Below are 19,644 nucleotides of genomic sequence, written 5' to 3'. Positions count from 1 at the left end.
ATAACAGCTACACACATTCAAATCCTCATGTTGGAGCTCAGTCAGTTATTCTTTTGATTAATCAATTAATTGTTAAGTCTTTACAATGTCAGAAAATAGTGAAAAATGCTCATCACAAGTTATTAAAGCCCAAGGTGACTTCTTCAAATCCCTGTTTTGGTTTTTTCCCCGCCCCCAAGTCTTAAAGTGGCCATATTATGCTCATTTTCAGGTTCATAATTGTATTTTGAGGTTGTACCAGAATAGGTTTACATGGTTTAATTTTTTTTAAAACACCATATTTTTGTTGTACTGCACATTGCTGCAGCTCCTCTTTTCACCCTGTGTTGAGCTCTCTGTTTTAGCTACAGAGTGAGACATCTCACTTCTATTCCATCTTTGTTGGGAGTCGCACATGCGCAGTAGCTAGGTAAGGACTACTAGCTAGAAGCTAGCGCCGCTAGCGGTTAGCCACCTCGTTCTCAATGGCAAAACACTGTTACAACACTATAGAACTACTTACATGTCCCTCGTCTGCAGGTATTCCATGCAAAGTTGGAAGTGCGCTCTCGTTTAGAAGAAGTCTCCCAGCTAATCCTGCCTTATACTGACTGAAGTTGGAGAAACAGCTAGCTGATGTGGTATTAGCTAAAGTGGTTAGCAAAATGTTTCAGCCGATGACGTAGACGGCCCTGACGATTTTGACCCGCTCACCCGGAGACTGAAGGCAGAATACATTCAGAAACCCGTATCTCACTCAAAACAGCATGGATGGTTTTTTTCCAAGTTTGTATGCGTGTGGACCACCAGAGACACAAAATAACACCCCAAATCCCAGAAAAAGTGATTTTTTCATAATATGGGCACTTTAAACCCGAAGCTATTCAGTTTACAATCATATATATACTATTGACGAGCAGAAATCCTTCACGTGTGAGGGGCTAAAACAAGCTAATGTTTGGCATTTTTGCTTGATAATTATCCGTCAGACAACTAATTGTTTCAGTATTAACACAAAATCACCCCTCATGAATTTATCATTTTCCAGATGAAGTGGCGGGATATTCTGGAGATTTTGGGAGTGGAGTGGGATGGGAGGACGAAGAGGAGAAGGAGGCAGAGGACACCGGAGATGAGGCGGAAGAGGAGGAAGAGGAGGAGGGCGAGGCGGACGATGGAGGATACATCTGGTAGAACTGTCTGACCCCACGCGGAGAGCCGAGTCACAGCCGCTGGCCTGAAAATCTACAGGGATGGCTCTCTTCTCACAGCAAAAGATTTTGGGACCGGACCGGGAAGGCATGGAGTTGTGTATCATCCTGGTGGGATACGTGGTGCTGTGCAGGTCCAGGGATAAGACGATGACCAGTTTTTGTCTTAGATATGTGTAATTGCTTCATTCTCTTGTCTCTGTTTTTTGAGCAACAGAGCTTTTTGTTTTGCCGTCCTGAAAAGCAGGAACCACTGACTGCTGCGCCATAGGTAGCTAAAGTCCATCAGAATTCCTAAGTTGTCCGACCGCCATCTATGCATATAGAGATTACCAGTAATTTTGTATTGTGTGAACAATTGCTTGAGTATTAGAGCCACCGTCCCACTGGAATGACTAGAGATCAGAATTTAAAGGAATAATTTGACATTTTGGGGAACATGCTTTTTTGCTTTCTTTCCAAGAGTTTTATAAGAAGCTCAATACCACTGTTAAATACAGTATATGAAGCTAGAGCAATGAGACGGTTAGCTTAGCTTAGCTTAGCATAACGACTGGACACTGGGAAACAGTTGGCTCTGTCTAAAGATAGAACAAAATCAGAACTTAACTTCTAAAGCTCACTAAATAACATATTATATCATGTTGTTTTTTATTTATCTCTACAAAAACCACAGTATAACAACAACATGTTGGATTATTATATGCCGGACTATCCAGGAAGTCACTGCACCAGAAAAAGAAATAGACTGGCACATAACATCCTGTAAAAATGCTAATTGTTTTTACAGTTTTTGTACAGTTTAAATTAATGAGCTATAATGTTTCAATTAGCTTTAGAGGTGCTGGTAGGTGGATTTTGTTGACTTTGGACAGAGCCAGGCTAGCTTATTTTTTAGTCTTTAGTGAATGGTATGTCACTGTTGTGTTCACAACTTGTTTCCGCTGCCCTCCAGTGGCCAACCAAATCAGTTATTGCAGCTGTGAGCGTAGCTAAGTTAATCATCTCCTGATTGTAGCTTCATATTTATGGTACAGACACAGAGAGTATTTATCTTCTCATCTATCTCGAAATAGATCGCAAATAAGCATATTTCCCAAAATGTTATTATTCTGTTAAAGCAGATCAGTGTAATGTGGTAATGTATTTCCAAACTGATTCTGTATATAAATCCAGTGTAAAGGATCCGTGAAGATAGCTTCGAGGATTTCAGGTTACTCCGGTTTCAAGCTACCTTTATGATAAAGGTGCACCACAGCTCATAGCAGTTTTTAAATGTACATGCTTTACACATTAAGTGGAAACACACAACTATACAGGACCTACATTTCCAGTTAGATTACTTTAATTATAACCTGTAGAATGTACTTTAATGGCCCAAACTGCACCTACAGTAGAAACCACGAGTCGCTAACTCTGAAATCATGTCAAAGAATGTGCCACTACTATCTTTCATTCTGAGTTTGCAACTTGAAAAACTGTACTTTATGTTTGTAAAAAAAAAAAAAAAAAAAAATGGTGTGCATTACTTGAAGTTCTGTGTGTATACTTGAATTCACATTGTATTTTTTTTTCTATGAGAATACTGTTGCCATGTCTTCATTCATGCTATTAGGCCAGCCATTTGGTTGTTTTTAGTATTGCATGTTAGTAAATAAGAATGTACTTCTAGGCTGAGCACTTTACTAATAAAGGCACTGGAGCCAAATTGGATGTTTACTTCAATCTTTTCCAACTATTATCATCTAGAGAAATTCAATTCAATGTGTGGCTACTGTACCACCAAGTCACACAAGGAACACTGGGCTTAGGTGCCTGTGAAGAAATGAAATACATTTGAAAGATAAAGGCAGGTTTATTGTCTTCGCTGTAGGGAGGTGGTCAAAAGAGGACATGGATCAGATCTGTATTTTCAAATTTAAGCTTGTGAGCTAAAAAGAGATTTTGAGCATAAATGAACTGCACCCCAGCCTACCTTACATGGAGTACTTTGCCTATAAAAACTAAGCTAGGTGTGTAAATATGAATATTTTGGAGCACAGAACTACTTTCGCATGACCTTTAGGTCCCCCACCTGGTGTGTAAAGCACTGAGAACTGAAGATTATTACAGCTAAGGCCAGTAACAGCCCGTGATTACAAGGCACTAAATAAATACAATTTCATCATCATCTACAATCATGGGGCCTGCAGTGGAATAAAAACAAGAAGTTGAAAGCTGCAGTCTCCTCTCAGTTCAGTCTCTGACGAGCACATGGGGATATTCTGGTGCTCAGCTGCCACCTTATGCTAAAAGAACAGATTACAGTGGAGTGGTTGCCAAATTCCATACCACTAAATGACCAGACAGCACTGTATAGGGCAAATGGATGATCAAATTAGCTATGAATGGATCTGTGCTGGTTTGTTTAAGTGCATTTAGCAATTATACAGTCACAAGTTAAAGTCCTGAATTCAATAGTTCAAAAGTAGCCTACGTGATGAGATATTTGCAGCAGTACAATCTTAAAAATCATTTCTAACGCTGACAGGCAGCCAGTGAAGAGCAGCAGGGATTTGTGTAGTGAGGTCACTTCTCATGGAGAGTGTTAAAAGCCTGGAAGCAGCACTCTGTAATAGCTGCAGTTGGTTTGATATTACAATAAAGCAAATCACAATAATTAAGCCTGGAGATAAAAGCATCAACGACTTTCTCCGTGTCTGAGAATGAAAGGAAAATATCCGTGATGTGTCAAAACAAAACATGGTTGCATCACTTGAGTTACATGAGCATCCAATGATGATGGTCTGAATCTAAAAGGACTCCAAGATTGCTGTACAGCCTTCTGGCTTCACATTGGTCGATAGATAGGCTACTAAGACAACGCATAAGATAGAGTGCCTATAGAAAAATTCACTGCCTTGCAATGTTTTTACAACATTAAATCACAGAGAATGTAATTTGGATTTTTATACTTTCATGTCAAAGTGAAAACAAATATCTTGTTATATCTTTATAGCAGACTTAAGTATTGGTCACCTTCCACCTCTGATGTCTGGATCTTCTGTCAATGGGTTTATCTTGAGATATATCTCTGGTATCATTTATAACGAACAAGTACCCCTTAACCTGTTTCTTTAAAACCTCTATAAGAGACTAAATGCCTCCCTAAAACTAATATACAGATATATATATATATATATATATATATATATATATATATATATATATATATATATATTTATTTATCTTAACAAGGACTACAAGTGTGTGGTTTTAATTGGAGTTATAAACAAAAATGACACAGTGTAAGTTGAGTCAAAAAAAAAAAGTTTGTTTTATTACAAGATGTGAACCACTCTTCAAATAGATCTATCTTTATGTATGCATGTTGTCATTCAAGTTGAAACTATTCACACAGATAATCGCTGCAAATATTATTTTAAGTCAATCAGCTATAAATAGCTCCAGTGATTTATTAGTGTCAGCTAATAGGCAGTTACTGTACAAACATTTACATGTGTAATATACATAATTTACAAGGAGTTAAGAGACTGGTACACAACACTGTTCAAAGGAAAAGTAGTTTCTTTACATGCGTACTGTGTCTCAGTAAACACTCAAGATTCCCTGTAAAAAAAAAAAAATCTGTTTCATATTTATCTTTTTTTAAATCTCAGTCACAAACATCCCTGCATATATTTATAAGCAGAATATTCAAAAATCTTACCCTGTAAACATAGGATGCAGGAAACAGTAAATGGGGTACAATGATCAAATGTTTATGTTTCCCATGATCTATTTCCAGCTTCTAAAATTTGCACAGGCCATTGTAAGAATGTATGCACATTAACATGCAGGGACTCAAACATCAAGAATGAGATTAGAATATTAATTTACAGGTTAGCACATTTAACGTTTTGCAAGTGCACTCTCATATCTTTTTAGATAGTCAAAAAGTACATGCAGCACTTGTTGCAAACCTACGTGTGGATATATTGCTCAGACTCTACATTAAATGGATAAATAACAAAATTTATGAATTTCAATTAACAGTCTCAGAACTACGTACATTATTTCCTACTCTCAAATACAGAGGAGTAAGATTGTCTCTGCTACAGTACAGTTGGTCATTCTACTTTATTGCTTGCCGACATTTTAAGTGCAATGCATTATTACAGCCTTCATGACATAATAAAGCAAGGGCAGCCATTGAACGTCATAAAAGTTCGGTATGAACATTTTATCTTTGAGTTCTGTACTGAACACCCAAAAGACAAAGATAATCAACACTTATTTCTAACGCACTTTAAATTAGCTGCCTTCAACGCAACATGTGACATCACTTTGGGTCAACACATAGGAAAAGATGCAAAAAATAAACAAGCCAATTCCATCAAGACACTGAAAGTGAGAAGCCATTATTCACAGCACACTCATCAGTGATGAGACTCCCGTTTACTCATCATCTTTAAATCATTATCATTGAATCTTTGCCTTTATTTGTGGGACATGCTGTCTCTTCTCCTTTTTGGTTTCTAAAGGGGATTGGGGATGATGTTATTTTGGCTCAGTGCTCAGCATGGAAGATATCTTTTGTTGAAATCCAATCTCTCTCCCTGCTAAACCCAAAGTCATTAGCATACATCTTTGGCTATATGCTTTGAAGGCAGTGGCTGCGTGACATGAGATTAAATTAACTATAATGAATCTTCTGTATTTAGTTTATATAGATTTTAAAACCTAAACTTGGTGTCAGACAAGCATTAAGCTACCCAGCTACCCAATCTCACGAGTCCTTCATTTTCATCACTTACTTCCTAATAAATTCCAACTAGAGCGGTTAGTTATTCCATATTGAGTAATGCAAAACTAATGTGCACGTATCTACATTCGTGCATAATGTATGTCTGCTCGTGTATTGTAATTAAGGTATGATGTAACCTTTGGATGTAACCTAATTAACTTGCCATGGAGTTAGACAACTCAGTTAATTCTCACATTAATAACACAGGTAAGACAGTTCACCATGAACCACTTTTAAAAGTTTGCATAGAAACCTTTAAATCCGGAATAAAGCATTAAAAGAATGAGCTCTTAATAATAGTATAGTTTGAAATTTGGGCTGATTGACACTGGCAAAGAGACAAAGTCTCATAAAAAACATGTGTCAAGAAACTCCCTTCCGGTTAAGCTTCAGTGCTGCGTCTCAGTCGATGTACTGTGATAACCATCTGAAACCTTCCCCGTAGCCTTGTCTTTTCAACACGCTGCACATGAAAATCTCCAGCGGCCGGACGTTCTGCTCCTTCAAAGAGACATTTCCCTGTCGATAACAAATACGGATAAATGAGGACGACAGTCATCAGGCAGGCGCCAGGACATGTGCCCACACACGGATACAGAGATCATATTATTTCTGTGACTTAAAAGACGGGGTCTATGACACGCCTACCTTTCCGGTAACTTGACCATCAAGAGCAAAAGCTCCTCTCAGTCCTCCTTCGCTGATGGCGTCAGGGCGGTCAATTTTATTACCCAACACCAACACTGGTACATTGACTATGGTCTCGTCCCCTAGGAGAGCCTGGAAATACGAGGGCAGCACAATCATTATCAATCTAACAGGCAGTCAGTACTGCCTGGTGGAAAAAACTTGTAACAGCGATGTTTAATCTTACATCGAGTTCAGTCTTGGATTCTGAGAGTCTGTCGTGGTCTGCACAGTCTACAAGAAAGACGACTCCATTCACAGCTGGCAGGTAGTTCTTCCACACTCTTCGAGCTGTCAGCCAGGAGAAAACTGTTTGTGAATAAACTGCCCTTGCAACCAATCCTGCTTTACAATGTGATATTTCACCAAAACCTGTTGCTGTAGCAAAAGGCTGAGATAGCTACTTATTTCTATGGTGTGTCACTATTGGCAAAAGTGGAGAACGACCTCACCTTGTACATGTCCCCCCAGATCAAATGTAGTAAAGGTCATCCCACCAATTGACAGCTCTTCAGAGGCTTTGAGAAAAAGAAGATCAAATTCATTTTTATTAGAGCAATTACTTGGCCCTTTTCTGTACCTTATATACAGCCTGTACTACAATTACAGTACCCTGTGGTATAATAGGAGCTATAATCCTGACTAAAACATACAAACAAGGTGACTCATCCTTGTTCTAACATGTGAACCTAGGATGGCACACTATTATCTGAATCTCTCCTTACTTGGATGCAGCGTTGGCACGTGTTGGCCAAGTCGGTCATCTTTCAACATGTGTAGGAGTGTTGTTTTACCAGCATTGTCCAGGCCCAGGAAAACCAGCTTCCCTGACTTTTTGTACAGACCTGGAAGAAATATTTGTGTGCATCAGAAATGACCCACAAATTCCATGGGTGAAAACCAAGTCCTACTTAATGCTTGGGGGTGGAACACAACCAATACAATAACACTCACTCGAGTACTGTACTTGAGTTCGGTTCTGAGGAACTGGGTACTTTACACTTTTACTACCCTGGCTACATTTCAGAAAGAATGCTTCATGGTTATAAATTACATTGCATTTCTTTATGACTTAAGGTTATTTTGATTAAACCCCACCCCGCTACCTAGTACTTTGCCACCATTTTCACAATGTTGCAGAAAATCACAGTACTTACCTAAGAACTGCAAAACATTACTAAACCCCCTGTAGATCCAGTCGAATAAAAATGACATCTTGGCGGTCTTTGACTGAAACAAAAAAAAAGGTCAGTTTACTATTACATGATAACACTGCACTGAGTGGCCAGAAAAATAGAAATACCTTTACACTTGACTTTTTCCACAGCAGACATTTTGGCAGGAAAAGCACAGGTGTGATTGATTACATTAAAAACGACAGCAATCCATTTAGGTGAGCTCCTGGTATTGTTCATGTTAGCTCACTGGCATGGCTTACTGGGACGCTTGATAGAACGGAGCCATCGTTAACTAAATTTGTTTGACCTGTGCTTTTTCTGCTATGACAAGTCAACATGTCTGCCAAGAGAAAGGTCTGTTATTGCATAACATTACATCACACATGTGTTTCTAATACCCTGGTCTTGATAGCTGTGACATGACACTACAGCTGCGACCAAGGAGGCGACCTAATTATCTTTAAGTGAAATGTAATGTTCACAAAACTTCACAGATCATTTAGATCCAGTGCCTCCAAACACCTGTGTTCATTTCACCGTCATCGGTAGCTAGCTAGCTAAGTTAGCTAACGTTACTTTCTTATTAACAGCACTGCTATATCGTTAAATGGCAATTACAATTGCAGTGTAATGTTCAAACTATGAAAACACTGAAGCATTCGTAGTCATGTGTCTGTTGGTTAGCTTGTTTTAGTGTGCTAGCTAGTGAACTGACATAACGGTTAACGTTGGATGACGCTTCTTAGCTAGTTAGCTAGCATTAGCATGTTGGCTAACGTTAAACCTCTGGTACTTTCTAGAGTCCGATCCATAGGTCCATGCGCGTCAGGGCAACAACGTTTAAAGGAGTACAGACTGTGTGAAAACTATTATGAACTGATGCCAACCGCACAATATGTCTTTAGATCAAAATTGTTAACTGACTTACCCCTCAGCACTGACCAGCAGCCCAGCGCTCACTAGTATTGGTGGTCTCCTTGGAAACAGTCAATCAGATTTCCGCTTCTTCTTCGTGTTTTGGAAATCGGCGTTTGGCATTCATTGTGGTGCATTAGCGCCGTCATCAGATGGTTTGCGGAACAGGTCAACCAGTACCAATGATGGAGGAAGTATTCAGATCCTTTACTGAAGTAAAAATACTAATACCACACTGTAAATAAAGTATAATTAGAAAAATGTACTTAAAGTATTAAGAGTTAAAGTACTAAATGCAGAAAAATGACCCCTGACTGTTATACTATTATATATTATATCATATGATTATTATTATTATGTATGCATTAATGTAAAAGCAGGATTTTACTGTTTACTGTTGTACTTAGTTAAGGTGGAGCTATTTTTTTTAAAACTATTTTGTGTAGGGCTGCAACTAATACTTATATTCATTATAGATGAATATGGTGATTATTTTCTCCTTTAATTATGGTAGCTCATTTTATCAAAAAGTTTTATTCCAGGAACCATTCAACTACATTACTTTTAAGCATGTTTAGAACGTTTTGTGAAATCAGGCAGTTAATGAAGCAGACCATAATGCAATCAGAGCAGCTATGATTTCAGCATACAGAAAATGTTTTTATCCTGCTAGATGCATAAGAACAGTTTAGCTAATCACACTGTGTCTAGTGCTTATTGAAGCTTATTGTTTATTCTTTAATTGCAGCCTAAAGCACCCCATTACCACTTAAAGCCACCTACTTTAATAACCAGTCATTTGTACTGTTATGTATTACATTTGAGGAACACAGAATACATCCTTTATTGGAATTGCCCATATGCAGTAGGGCAATTAGTTGTAGGCCTAGATGTCCACGTGAATTATTGGATGGAGGAGTCGACAGATTGTATGTCTTATTTTTTAAAGATTACAGGCAGAGCATGATGTCTTACTCTCTGTTTATTCCCATCAGGGGACCATTATGCACTGATCCATATTCTGTAGGTAACATCATGTCAATGTGATAATGACAGTATGTAGTATTGGCAATATAATCAATACAATACACAACACCCTGGGATTAAGTGTAGTTTATTGTTATGTTCTGCCAAGTCTGGAATTATAGGCTACTATTCAATATTTCAAATGTAATTGTGTCACAATCACACAGCAAGCAGTTTTGACAGCACTAGACATTCAAGTCTGAACAAAGAAGAAGCAAGTAAAGGTGACATACATTAAAACATAAATCCAATCCATCCAGTTTGTGCACTGCTTTGATGTGTTGAAATCAGATGATGAAGAAAGAAATGAAGGAAGGAATGTTTCTGCTCAGGACTTTCCTCTTATTTCTCATCGTAGAACCATTTGTCGACTAAAAAAACAAATCATTTGTGATTATCATCGAGTAACAACATAGAGTAGCTGCAATAAAACGCATAAATGTACAAAACGCCCACCTGTACTTGGAATGGGATCTTCGGCTCCAAAAGCACATGCCTGTAAGAATTATTGCTGTTACTTTTGCTTAACAAATGCACCTTGGAGGTCATGAAAAAATACATGTGTGCAGTTTAGATATTTTGGACTCATTAAATTAGAAACCGTGGTGTATGTATACATGTGAAAGCCATGAAATGTTGGTGAACTAAAAACCAATACCCTTATGTTGCCAAATGAATCATGGAGTCACTAATGATCCTCTCCTTTTATCTGAGGGCTTTGTGTGTTAGCAGGTTGTACAGCACGCTATTATGTTTATCACCTCTAGTCTCATTAAGCAAGGGATTACGCTGGTTACATGAATTTAAAACTGAAAACAGACTTACAGACTTAACCACAGCCTCTGCGTCCCCAGCAGAGCAGCAGAATGGACTATCTGAGACACTAGTGTTCATGCTGATTCAAGACAGAGATCAAACAAAGAAAACAATTGTATTCACAATGTGAAGTTTTTTTTCTGCAGTAAGAAGGTATTTAACAGTCCATTAACTTATCAGCTACCGTATTTGTTATATTATCTAACAGGATTAAGATGTAGTTAATTCCAGCTCTTATGTGTTCTGTCAACTTTCACTCGTCGCTTGATAGTTATCTCAAGGATGTTACGACAGGAAATATCACTAATAGCATTTGTCACATATACCGTCATATAGCCTACTGTTTGCATAACGGAACATAAATACACACCAATTTAATTCGCCAGCATTGGTCCTCTTAGAAATCAGTGCCTTCCAAAACTCGTTGGTGCTCTTGACTGTTTTAATGGCAAAGTCCTGGAAAACACAGTATCTTTACCAAAAAAAAGTACCAATAACCAAAAGACACATGTTCTTCATCTCTTTACTCCAAGAAAGCATCAATATACCAGGTAAAATACAGTAGATATACTCCAAAAAAATGATTAAGCAATCTGAAAAACATTTCATATCTAACTTTCCCTCGGAAATGTTTAATTATGTTAATATATCAATTGTTTTAATTTGTTAGTTGTTTATTAATTTGCCAAAATCTGACCAGATATAGATAGAATTTTTTTTTTTTAAATCAATCTTAAGTTAGGTAGGTAGTAAAAGCTGTACCCTGTCCTTGAACTCTCCGTTGAAAGCAAACTGGTTTTCAGGTTTCCCATCTGGGACTTTGTATCTTTTGAACCAATCAACAGTCGCCTCCAGGTACCCAGGCTTAAGTCGTCTTACATCATCAATATCTGCAACAGATCAACAACAAAGGCGATGATGAGCTCTAAATTTCAGAATAACTTGTAACTGATGGAAGATTTTCCAGCAGTGCCAGCAACTATTATTGCAGGTTATTCATACCGTTAAAGTCGGCGGCTTCAGGGTCTTCAATATTGATCACAATGACCTTCCAGTCTGTCTCACCCTCATCGATCAAAGCCAGAGTTCCCAAAACCTTCACTTTGATTATTTCTCCTCGAGAGCACACCTGAGTATCAGAGGCATTTAAAACAGTTGAATTTAAATCTGTCTCTTCAAAGCCCCTAATCAGAGTTGTACCTTATTTCCTATGTCACATATATCAATAGGATCATTGTCTCCACAGCATCCTGTGTCGCTGTCCTTGTGGTTGGGGTCTTCCCATGTCTGTGAAAAGAGAATGCTCATGTCTGATGTTGATGAGACACAATCTGGTTTCCTGTTGTTTGAATATCGTGAGTAGGACTTACCTGTGGAATAGCTCCATAGTTCCAGATATAGCCTTTGTGAGGAAACACATTCGCTACATACCGAAGATTCCCCTTCTTCATGTCTTGTTTCAGTGGATTGAGAGGATCTTTGGTTGCAATCTGAGAAACAGACAAACATGGCTATAATCAATTTACTAAAAACAGAAGGAAGAACTGACCCATATCGTGATCACTGTATTATTAAAAACCATATTTAACAAAAAAAGTTTAAAAAAAATCAACTAAATCAAAAATAAAGTCATCATTGTTCATCAAATCCTGATATTAAAAGTATTTATTAGCACATATGCATTGTAACAAGTAAAGACAATTACAATTTATGTCCATGACCAAAGTAGGAACATGGATCCTTGTAGATCTTAAAAACCTTCTTAATCTATGAAGTATTAGGAGGGAACATGTATTAACCACTGACTAACTGAATTATTACATTGATAAAAAATAAAAAATATGAATGTAAAAAATATGCTTATAGGCCTATATACCTCCATCTTTGCATTTGTCCATCTTGGAACCTCCACAACAGCATGAAAGATATTCTGCAAGATGATCAGAAACACAGTTTTGTTACACAGAGGATGAATTTTCTTTCCTGTTTTTAAATATATTTCAATGAAACGTATCTTAGTTATGTCACAATGATTATATACTGAAAGACAAGACCTAAAACTTAAAGGATGCCGAAAGGAATGGCATAAATAATGTTTAGTCTATATATAACACTCTAAAAACTGAGGGACAGATACCGTACATGCTTGTACAAAAACTATTTTTCACATACAACAGGATTACAATGGCTTCTCTTGAATCTGTGAAGTGAACCTTTTTTCACCAAATCCCAATGCAGTAGTGTGTTAGGTGCCTACAGTACTAATTTCTGCCTGGACTAAAGTTAAAAACGTCAGTTAAGGTAGCAAACTAAAGTTAAAAACGTCAGTTAAGGTAGCAATGTAACTGTGCTTGCCAGGTGGTACAGGGACAAACATCTACTGAAGACAAATTGGTAATTGGTAATAAAAAGGGTACACGCACAAAAATGCAATACAAAAGAAGCAGCACAGACTTTCACAACATGGCCTAATGTGACTGGTCAGCTTGAGTATATAATTGTACTTTTGAAAGTAATGGAAGGTGTACAACAATTGACTTGCAAGAAAATGTATTTAACATGTATACAGTACAGCCCCAGCAACAAAGGCATAAATAAAGCTCTAAAAACTGCTGCATTAACTTGACACATGACGCTCACCTCTACTTCATTTGCGTATATGGGTATGTCATGGAACGGAGAGATGTATTTGCCCTCAGAGTTTTCTATGGAAAGGAATAATGCATTTTTTAGCATAAATAAAAATCCAACACTATGAGGAACAAAAAAGTATGAGATACCTTCTTAAAGCTCTACTTGCCAATGCAGATATTACAGTTGATTAACAAGCAGCTACTACACTAAAATTCAAACTGCTGTGCTTACTGAAAAACACCCTGTAGTCCTGGGTGTTCGGCCTGCCCCTCTCCTCGATGGTAACGCTCATGTCTGTTGCTTTCACACTCTCCCACTGTGGTTTGTGCACTAAACCAGGAGGACTAAGAAGCTCCTGAATGACAGGCATTGAGACAGAGGAAGCAGGCATGCGCACTGCTTAAGCCAAGATACCTGACAACTGCATGCATGTGACAGCAGGAAGTGTAAAGGCCAGCTGACAGAGCTGGCTTCTGTATGTTCCTTAAGGAATTCTAATCACATCCATTATTGGCATCAGTAGCTAACAAATGTAAACAAACATCTGAGAGGAGCAGAATTGCTCAGAAATCAACAGCTAATCCTTCCTTATTACCACTCCTCCATGGCTGCCACATGCATTCTGCGCCATGGATTTGAAGATTCTTTACCCTCTTTGCCATGATTTCCCTCTTGTAAGATGTGTCTTGAGAGCTCTTTTCAGACATAAACAGATGGAGCTGACTGGTGTTAGCTGTAAACCAATTACCAAGGCAGGATTAGGTCGTGTGCCCACAGTGTGACTTCTTGCTTCTGGAATTTCAACTACTTGATAACACACTTATGGGACCATTTTTAGAAACACTACGTATAAAAATATACACTTTTAAAAACGGGTGGCATGGTATTTAGATTTTTTTTTTTATGTCAGAGTAAGGTGTAAAATTGCATCAATTGAAATGCATTTACAGTGCTGCTCATGAGTATTGGAACCCCTGCTACAGTTGACTAAAAAGAGGAATAAAAAAATCATCTTTTGGAAATTGATCTTAATGCTTTAAAAAAATAGGAAAAAGCCAACCTTTGTTATATAGATGTTTATAATGTGGTACTCGTTTATGCAACACCTACAATAAATATAGTTTATAAATAGGGTTTATCACATCAAATGATTAAGAAGGAGCTGATTATTTGGATAAATTGTACCATATTTGTACTAAAACACAGAAAAATGCCTCCTGCTGTAAGCACCACACTAACAAATACTGTAAATGACTGTAGTTTTCCTCTGGTTTATAGATGATTAAAGCACAGCGAGTCAGAGAGCAGCATGTAGTCCAATATAAGGTCACAGCCTGGGCAGCAGAGGAGTCACGCAACGCTGTAAGCTTTGTCCTTTCCAGAAGACAGCAAGACTCCGGCATCCTATCCTCACATAAAATAGACACATTTTAAAGTCTTTACACAAAAAAAGAATCTGGTCATTAGCAAATCCCTCACATATTAACATGCTACCTCCCTCTTCTTGCTTTTCTGTGGTTGATATGCCACATAGTGAACCCAAACATCAGCTTACAGGTGAGCCAGACTCAGCAGTGTTGCTATTTAAAGAATTTCTGAAAAGCCTAAGCAAAATACTTTTAATACGGTGGATCAGTCTGTGTCACCTGCAGATGGAGGGTTTAGGAGCTTGATCAGTGTTTACACTGCTATGTGTACTTTCTCTGTAACCCTACTAAATCAAGTCTCTGTGGTGCCTCCAGCTTGCAACTAGTGATCAAATAGTTTCAGAATATTTTGCTTGTCTCTCTGATGGATTTTGTTCTGTTATGAGTGTACAAACAGATCCCTGTGCAGGAGCCTGAGGGTGAACTGTAGTAGAACATGTTCCTGTTTTAATAGCCTATTAAACCATTATGGCATGGCTTCTCAAATGTGATGCTGCTTTTTTTGTTTGGTATCATTGCAAACGGATTATTGGTTTTGGACTGTTGGTCGGAGAAAACAAGATCATTTAGAAGACATCATCTTGGGCATTTTTGAACATTTTCTTAGCATAACTGAACGTTACATCAGGGCACAATTCTGTAAGCTATCGTACGTTGTCTAACAAGATTCAACAGTCTTGGCAATAACTATGTCACCCAGTGAAGAATAATGACGTGAGACTGCATACTTACCAGTGCATAATTTTTAATTGAAAAAAACTTTTTTAATACTATAAAAAGTAATAAATATATCATTATTCATGATTTTTTGTCTTAATTGAAACCAAAACATATCAAATGGTGTATAACGATTGATTTCATCTCCAAACAGCACTTTCAGCTCTTTGTAGTTCATACACAGAGTAAAAAGTAGAGGCAGCTTGGTGTGGGGGCCAGCAGGACTAAAAAACTCAATTAAGGACGCCATCTTTATTTACACCTCCGAGGTCTTTGTTTCTTTAAACCATTGTTATATCTTCAGTTCAATATCTTCAAGTATTATGTTTCCTCATGTCTCAGGCACACCAAAGCATTCAACTGAAATAGTTAAAGGCACACAGCATGCAGTCTGTAGGTGGGTCAAATATGATATGTGACATATTTTAGGACTCGGTTGTTGACAAAATGTTGGAGAGAGATTGCAGAGCGGACTGAGTGTTTGAGTCCAAAGGGTTTGACTTCACATTCAGCCACTTCAGTGTTGGCATGTCGGACAGCTTCTCCACTGGTATTTCTGTGTGACAAAATAAAATAAAAAACAGAGTTAACTTAAGCTCAAGCCATATGAGAATATACAACCCCTTGCATTAATATATTATTACTACCGGTGATGCTATTTCCCTCCAGGTTAATCCTTTCCAATGTGGCTATTTCAGTAAGTTTTTCAGGGAAGATGGAGAAGCTGTTATTAGCCAGATTAATGCAGGTCAAATGTTCCATTTCTCCCACGGCATCAGGCAGTTTGGTGAGAACATTTCCTCGCAGGTCCAGTTCTGAAATATATTCCAAGACATGAGTAAATCGAGGGGTCACTTGTGTGTTCTTCCACTAACATTTGTGCGGTGAACAGCATGTGAGATTAACAACATACAACAACACAATCTTTGATTGAAGATTGAGTCCATTAATCAAATATCAGTTTATTATCCACTACCTCTCAGCTGTGTGAAGGTCGAAAAGAACTTGCTGGAAATGGCCTTCATCTCATTGTCAGCCATTGTGATAACGCGGATGTTCTCTGAAACACCCTTCAGGACCCTGAACACACCGTCTGGGAAGGAAATGAGCTTGCAGTTTGACAGGTCTGCAGAGAAGAAGAACACGATAATGAGATTAAGAAGCATTATTACAGCAGCGACTGTAACAGAGATTTAAAGTTATTTGAGTAGACATATTTAAGCCTCTGCCACCGCCTGCTGGTGAAAATCTGAAATAGCATCAACCAGAATATTGAATCAGGGCTGTTCATTAAAACTGCAGTAAAAGCGAGTGAGAGACAGAGAGAAAGATGTGTGAAGGGACTCTTACCCAATGTATCCTTTTCCTCCTCCACAGTTGCATTAACCCTCCGGGCCACATTTGCGACCGCCTCGCCCATTTTTCTGCTGTGACTGTTCCTAAGGGAAACATTATATTAACATTGTACTAAGCATACTTTTATCCATTAAAAGTATGACATCCAAATTATAATTACAGTAACTAATAATATTATTGATAAAAGTATTCAGCTGCATGTAGTTAACACACTTGCTATATTGAGTCAATATTAAATTATGTGTTCTTAGGCTTTGGTTATATTAAACACATCATATGTGACAGAATCCAAAATGTATTTTGTGTCTATTTATCACTGGAGTAATAGGATCCTATTAACAACAAAAGGAAATAAGTAAATTCCCTTACTCTGAGTAAATATTTTCTGTAATTTGACATTAATATTTCCAGAGGGGGTACTGATTTCATATGTAAGTATACAACAAATAACCTTTTATTGTACAAGCCTTCATTCACATTTTTTTTTTAAGTTTTTCAAATGTTACGTAAAACTGGTAAAAGTAAACAACAATAAATACATCTACAATTGGAGATGATGAAATCATGAAAATCTTGGAGATCAAAAATTGGAGATCATTTGTAAATGTCCTGAATTAATAACTCGTCCTTAACGAAATACTAAACGAAAGAGTAACGATGACAATTCCCAAAATATTTGGGATTATTTGTATTATTTGTATGCTTTCAGATCAGTTGAAGGATTACATAGCAGTACTCTGTAATACTCTAAAGACAAGCAGAGGTGGAAGACCTATTCAAATATTTTACGCAAGTAAAAGTAGCAATGCTACAGTGTAAAAACACTGTTACAAGTAAAAGTCCTGCATTCAAATCCTTACTTAAGAAGAAAACATACTTTATTGATCCCAGAGGGGTAGTAAAAGTACAAAAGTATGAGCATCAAAATATACTTAAAGTACCAAAAGTCAAAGTACTTATTGTGCAGAATGGCCCATTTCATATTATTTTACTGGGTTATATATATTGATGCATTAATGTGTGCATCACTGCAGCTGGAAAAGGTGGAGCAAATTGTAATGTATGTTGCTGGGTAGCTTAGGTTACCCAATAATAATTTGATCATTTATTTTTGATTTATATTGTGTATTGATAATCTGACTCCACAAAGTAACTATGGTAACTAAAGCTGTCATATAAATGTAGTGGAGTAGAAGTAGAACGTAGCATGCCTCAAAATTGTAGGCTACTTTTAAGTACAGTAACGTTACTTGAGTAAATCGGGTTAGTTACATTCCACCACTGAATACAAGTTAATTACCAGAAATTGAATGGGAAATCTAAATCTGTCAATGCGCTCTCCCAAACATTAAAATACTTAAGTGACGTAAATTACCAGCATTCGTGTTGTTACTTTCTTAAACCAAAGTGGTGCTGGGTAATGCCACCTTTATTTGCACTGGACTGAGTAACGTTATAGCAATTGAAGAACACATTTCCACCCTCTTACAAGTATAAAATGAGCTTTAGCCCGACACTACCGGACTACAAAGGCAGCATGTTGAGCTCTAAGTTACTTAGCCGTTATTTCATTACTGTTTCATTTAAACCACGCCAGGAAGTCACTTACCCAAACTAGAAGCTACTGTTACAGAGCCCGGCAGCTGCCACAGTTAGCTAGCGTTAGCTACAGCAGCTCAACCACAGTCTAATTTGGTGAGTGTGTATTTTTAGACCCGGAGAGGGCAATTCACCTGATTGTTGCCCTATTCATTAGAATAGTAAGATTAGCAACGCCTCTTATAGTAACGCGCAGATTTTGCTAAGCGACAATTAACGTTAAGGAATACGCTAGCTAGGCAAACAGCCGGCCAGGAAATATATTGAATTCATGAGTGTCAGTGCTGCGCGTTCAAATTGCAGACGATGTAGCTATCTAGCTCAAGTATATAATTAGTTATTATTAGTTATAAAGCAACAATTTCACTTATTAAGTAGTAATACCTATTATTACGTTTTTCAGTCGCCAATATTTGGCTTTTTTTTTTTTTTTTTTACTTTTTTCACCATATTTAAAAATGTCATATCTGAATCCTGCTTTTTAAAATCTTTTGCATTGAGACTGGGCCTCTGAAAGGATCAGGGTTCAAAATTAGCACCATTTACCAGCCAAATGCTGGTAAAATATGCAATTGGCTGGTAGATTTGCTTCACTCACCAGCCAAAAAACAATGGTAATCTTTTGAGTGGCTGGTAAAATTTGAACATTCACTAGCCATTTAGCTGGTGGACGCAAAAGTTAATTTTGAACCCTGGAAAGGATATGAAGAAAACACAAGGACATACTTTTCTGGCTGTGCTTCTCTACTTTAAATATCTCTATAAATATATATTTTGAATGTATACTTTTTTCCATATATACATATTTGCCTTAGACTGACAATAGACACTATAAAGTTAAATGTTGTCTTACCTCTGAGTCCTGGTCAACTAATGTTAGGCTACTCCCAGTTTGACCCCTGCTGTGAACATGGCAAATTCCGGGTTAGTCCGTGTATTTTCAAAGGATTTGAATACAATGAGCTCTCTGGCTTGGTGAATAGTTTACTATTGTTACAACTAACTGCCACTACGCCGTAATTGCTGGATATTCCTCTCCTATAGGCCTACAATGCTGTATTTTGCTATGACTCACTGTGGATGATTGAAACACTCTAAAACTAGAAAAGTCCACCTCTTTTGGTGTGTTGGTTCTTTGTATCAGAAATTGTAGCTGCAGGTAAATATGCCAGTGATCTTAGTGATGAATGACAGGTATTGTGTTTTGTGGATATGTTGCATGCAATTATGTTGTTATGACAGCATAAACCAAACCAGGCAGCTCTGAGAAAGCTGTGCTGTGTGTATCCACAAAACAGTATTTTTTTTCTAAA

The 19,644-nt window shown here is 37.6% G+C and overlaps 4 protein-coding genes across 7 annotated transcripts in view; 1 reads left to right on the top strand and 3 right to left on the bottom strand.

The window, feature by feature from the left end:
- LOC116061436 (testican-2) overlaps positions 1 to 2,898 on the top strand; it is a 40,874-nt gene extending 37,976 nt beyond the window's left edge. Inside the window, exon 11 of the mRNA XM_031315638.2 lies at positions 1,028 to 2,898. Coding sequence (XP_031171498.1) covers positions 1,028 to 1,173 — 146 coding nt within the window. The 3' untranslated portion in view covers positions 1,174 to 2,898. The remainder of the gene's footprint in view (positions 1 to 1,027) is intronic.
- A 1,592-nt stretch (positions 2,899 to 4,490) lies between these two features.
- Positions 4,491 to 8,860, bottom strand: sar1aa (secretion associated, Ras related GTPase 1Aa). Of its 3 annotated transcripts, none has more exons than XM_031315677.2 (7): positions 8,770 to 8,860; positions 7,821 to 7,893; positions 7,389 to 7,508; positions 7,116 to 7,181; positions 6,851 to 6,954; positions 6,625 to 6,756; positions 4,491 to 6,495 (listed from the first exon to the last, which is right to left on the bottom strand). In XM_031315677.2, exons 2-7 carry the CDS (start codon positions 7,876 to 7,878, stop codon positions 6,379 to 6,381), a joined length of 597 nt encoding a protein of 198 aa, XP_031171537.1. In that variant the 5' UTR covers positions 7,879 to 7,893; positions 8,770 to 8,860; the 3' UTR covers positions 4,491 to 6,378. The 3 variants fall into 3 exon arrangements, with proteins under 3 accessions (XP_031171537.1, XP_035853826.1, XP_035853827.1); XM_035997933.1 differs by having other exon boundaries at positions 7,821 to 7,887; positions 8,770 to 8,854; XM_035997934.1 differs by lacking the exon at positions 8,770 to 8,860 and adding an exon at positions 8,303 to 8,647 and having other exon boundaries at positions 7,821 to 7,891.
- Positions 8,861 to 9,854: 994 nt separating this feature from the next.
- ppa1a (inorganic pyrophosphatase 1a) lies at positions 9,855 to 13,728 on the bottom strand. Its single transcript, XM_031315663.2, has 11 exons — positions 13,464 to 13,728; positions 13,239 to 13,303; positions 12,475 to 12,528; positions 11,969 to 12,088; positions 11,799 to 11,885; positions 11,601 to 11,727; positions 11,361 to 11,488; positions 10,969 to 11,054; positions 10,608 to 10,677; positions 10,239 to 10,278; positions 9,855 to 10,153 (listed from the first exon to the last, which is right to left on the bottom strand). Exons 1-11 carry the CDS (start codon positions 13,621 to 13,623, stop codon positions 10,125 to 10,127), a joined length of 966 nt encoding a protein of 321 aa, XP_031171523.1. The 5' UTR covers positions 13,624 to 13,728; the 3' UTR covers positions 9,855 to 10,124.
- Positions 13,729 to 15,608: 1,880 nt separating this feature from the next.
- Positions 15,609 to 19,411, bottom strand: lrrc20 (leucine rich repeat containing 20). 2 transcript variants are annotated; one of them, XM_031315680.2, is made up of 5 exons: positions 19,185 to 19,411; positions 16,727 to 16,815; positions 16,353 to 16,502; positions 16,024 to 16,191; positions 15,609 to 15,932 (listed from the first exon to the last, which is right to left on the bottom strand). In XM_031315680.2, exons 2-5 carry the CDS (start codon positions 16,794 to 16,796, stop codon positions 15,802 to 15,804), a joined length of 519 nt encoding a protein of 172 aa, XP_031171540.1. In that variant the 5' UTR covers positions 16,797 to 16,815; positions 19,185 to 19,411; the 3' UTR covers positions 15,609 to 15,801. The 2 variants fall into 2 exon arrangements, with proteins under 2 accessions (XP_031171540.1, XP_031171539.1); XM_031315679.2 differs by lacking the exon at positions 19,185 to 19,411 and adding an exon at positions 18,342 to 18,583.
- Between the last annotated feature and the right edge of the window lie 233 nt (positions 19,412 to 19,644).

Source organism: Sander lucioperca, chromosome 22 (genome assembly GCF_008315115.2).
Source record: "Sander lucioperca isolate FBNREF2018 chromosome 22, SLUC_FBN_1.2, whole genome shotgun sequence".
Taxonomy (NCBI): Eukaryota; Metazoa; Chordata; class Actinopteri; order Perciformes; family Percidae; genus Sander; species Sander lucioperca.
This window is presented reverse-complemented; position numbering and strand designations above follow the sequence as displayed.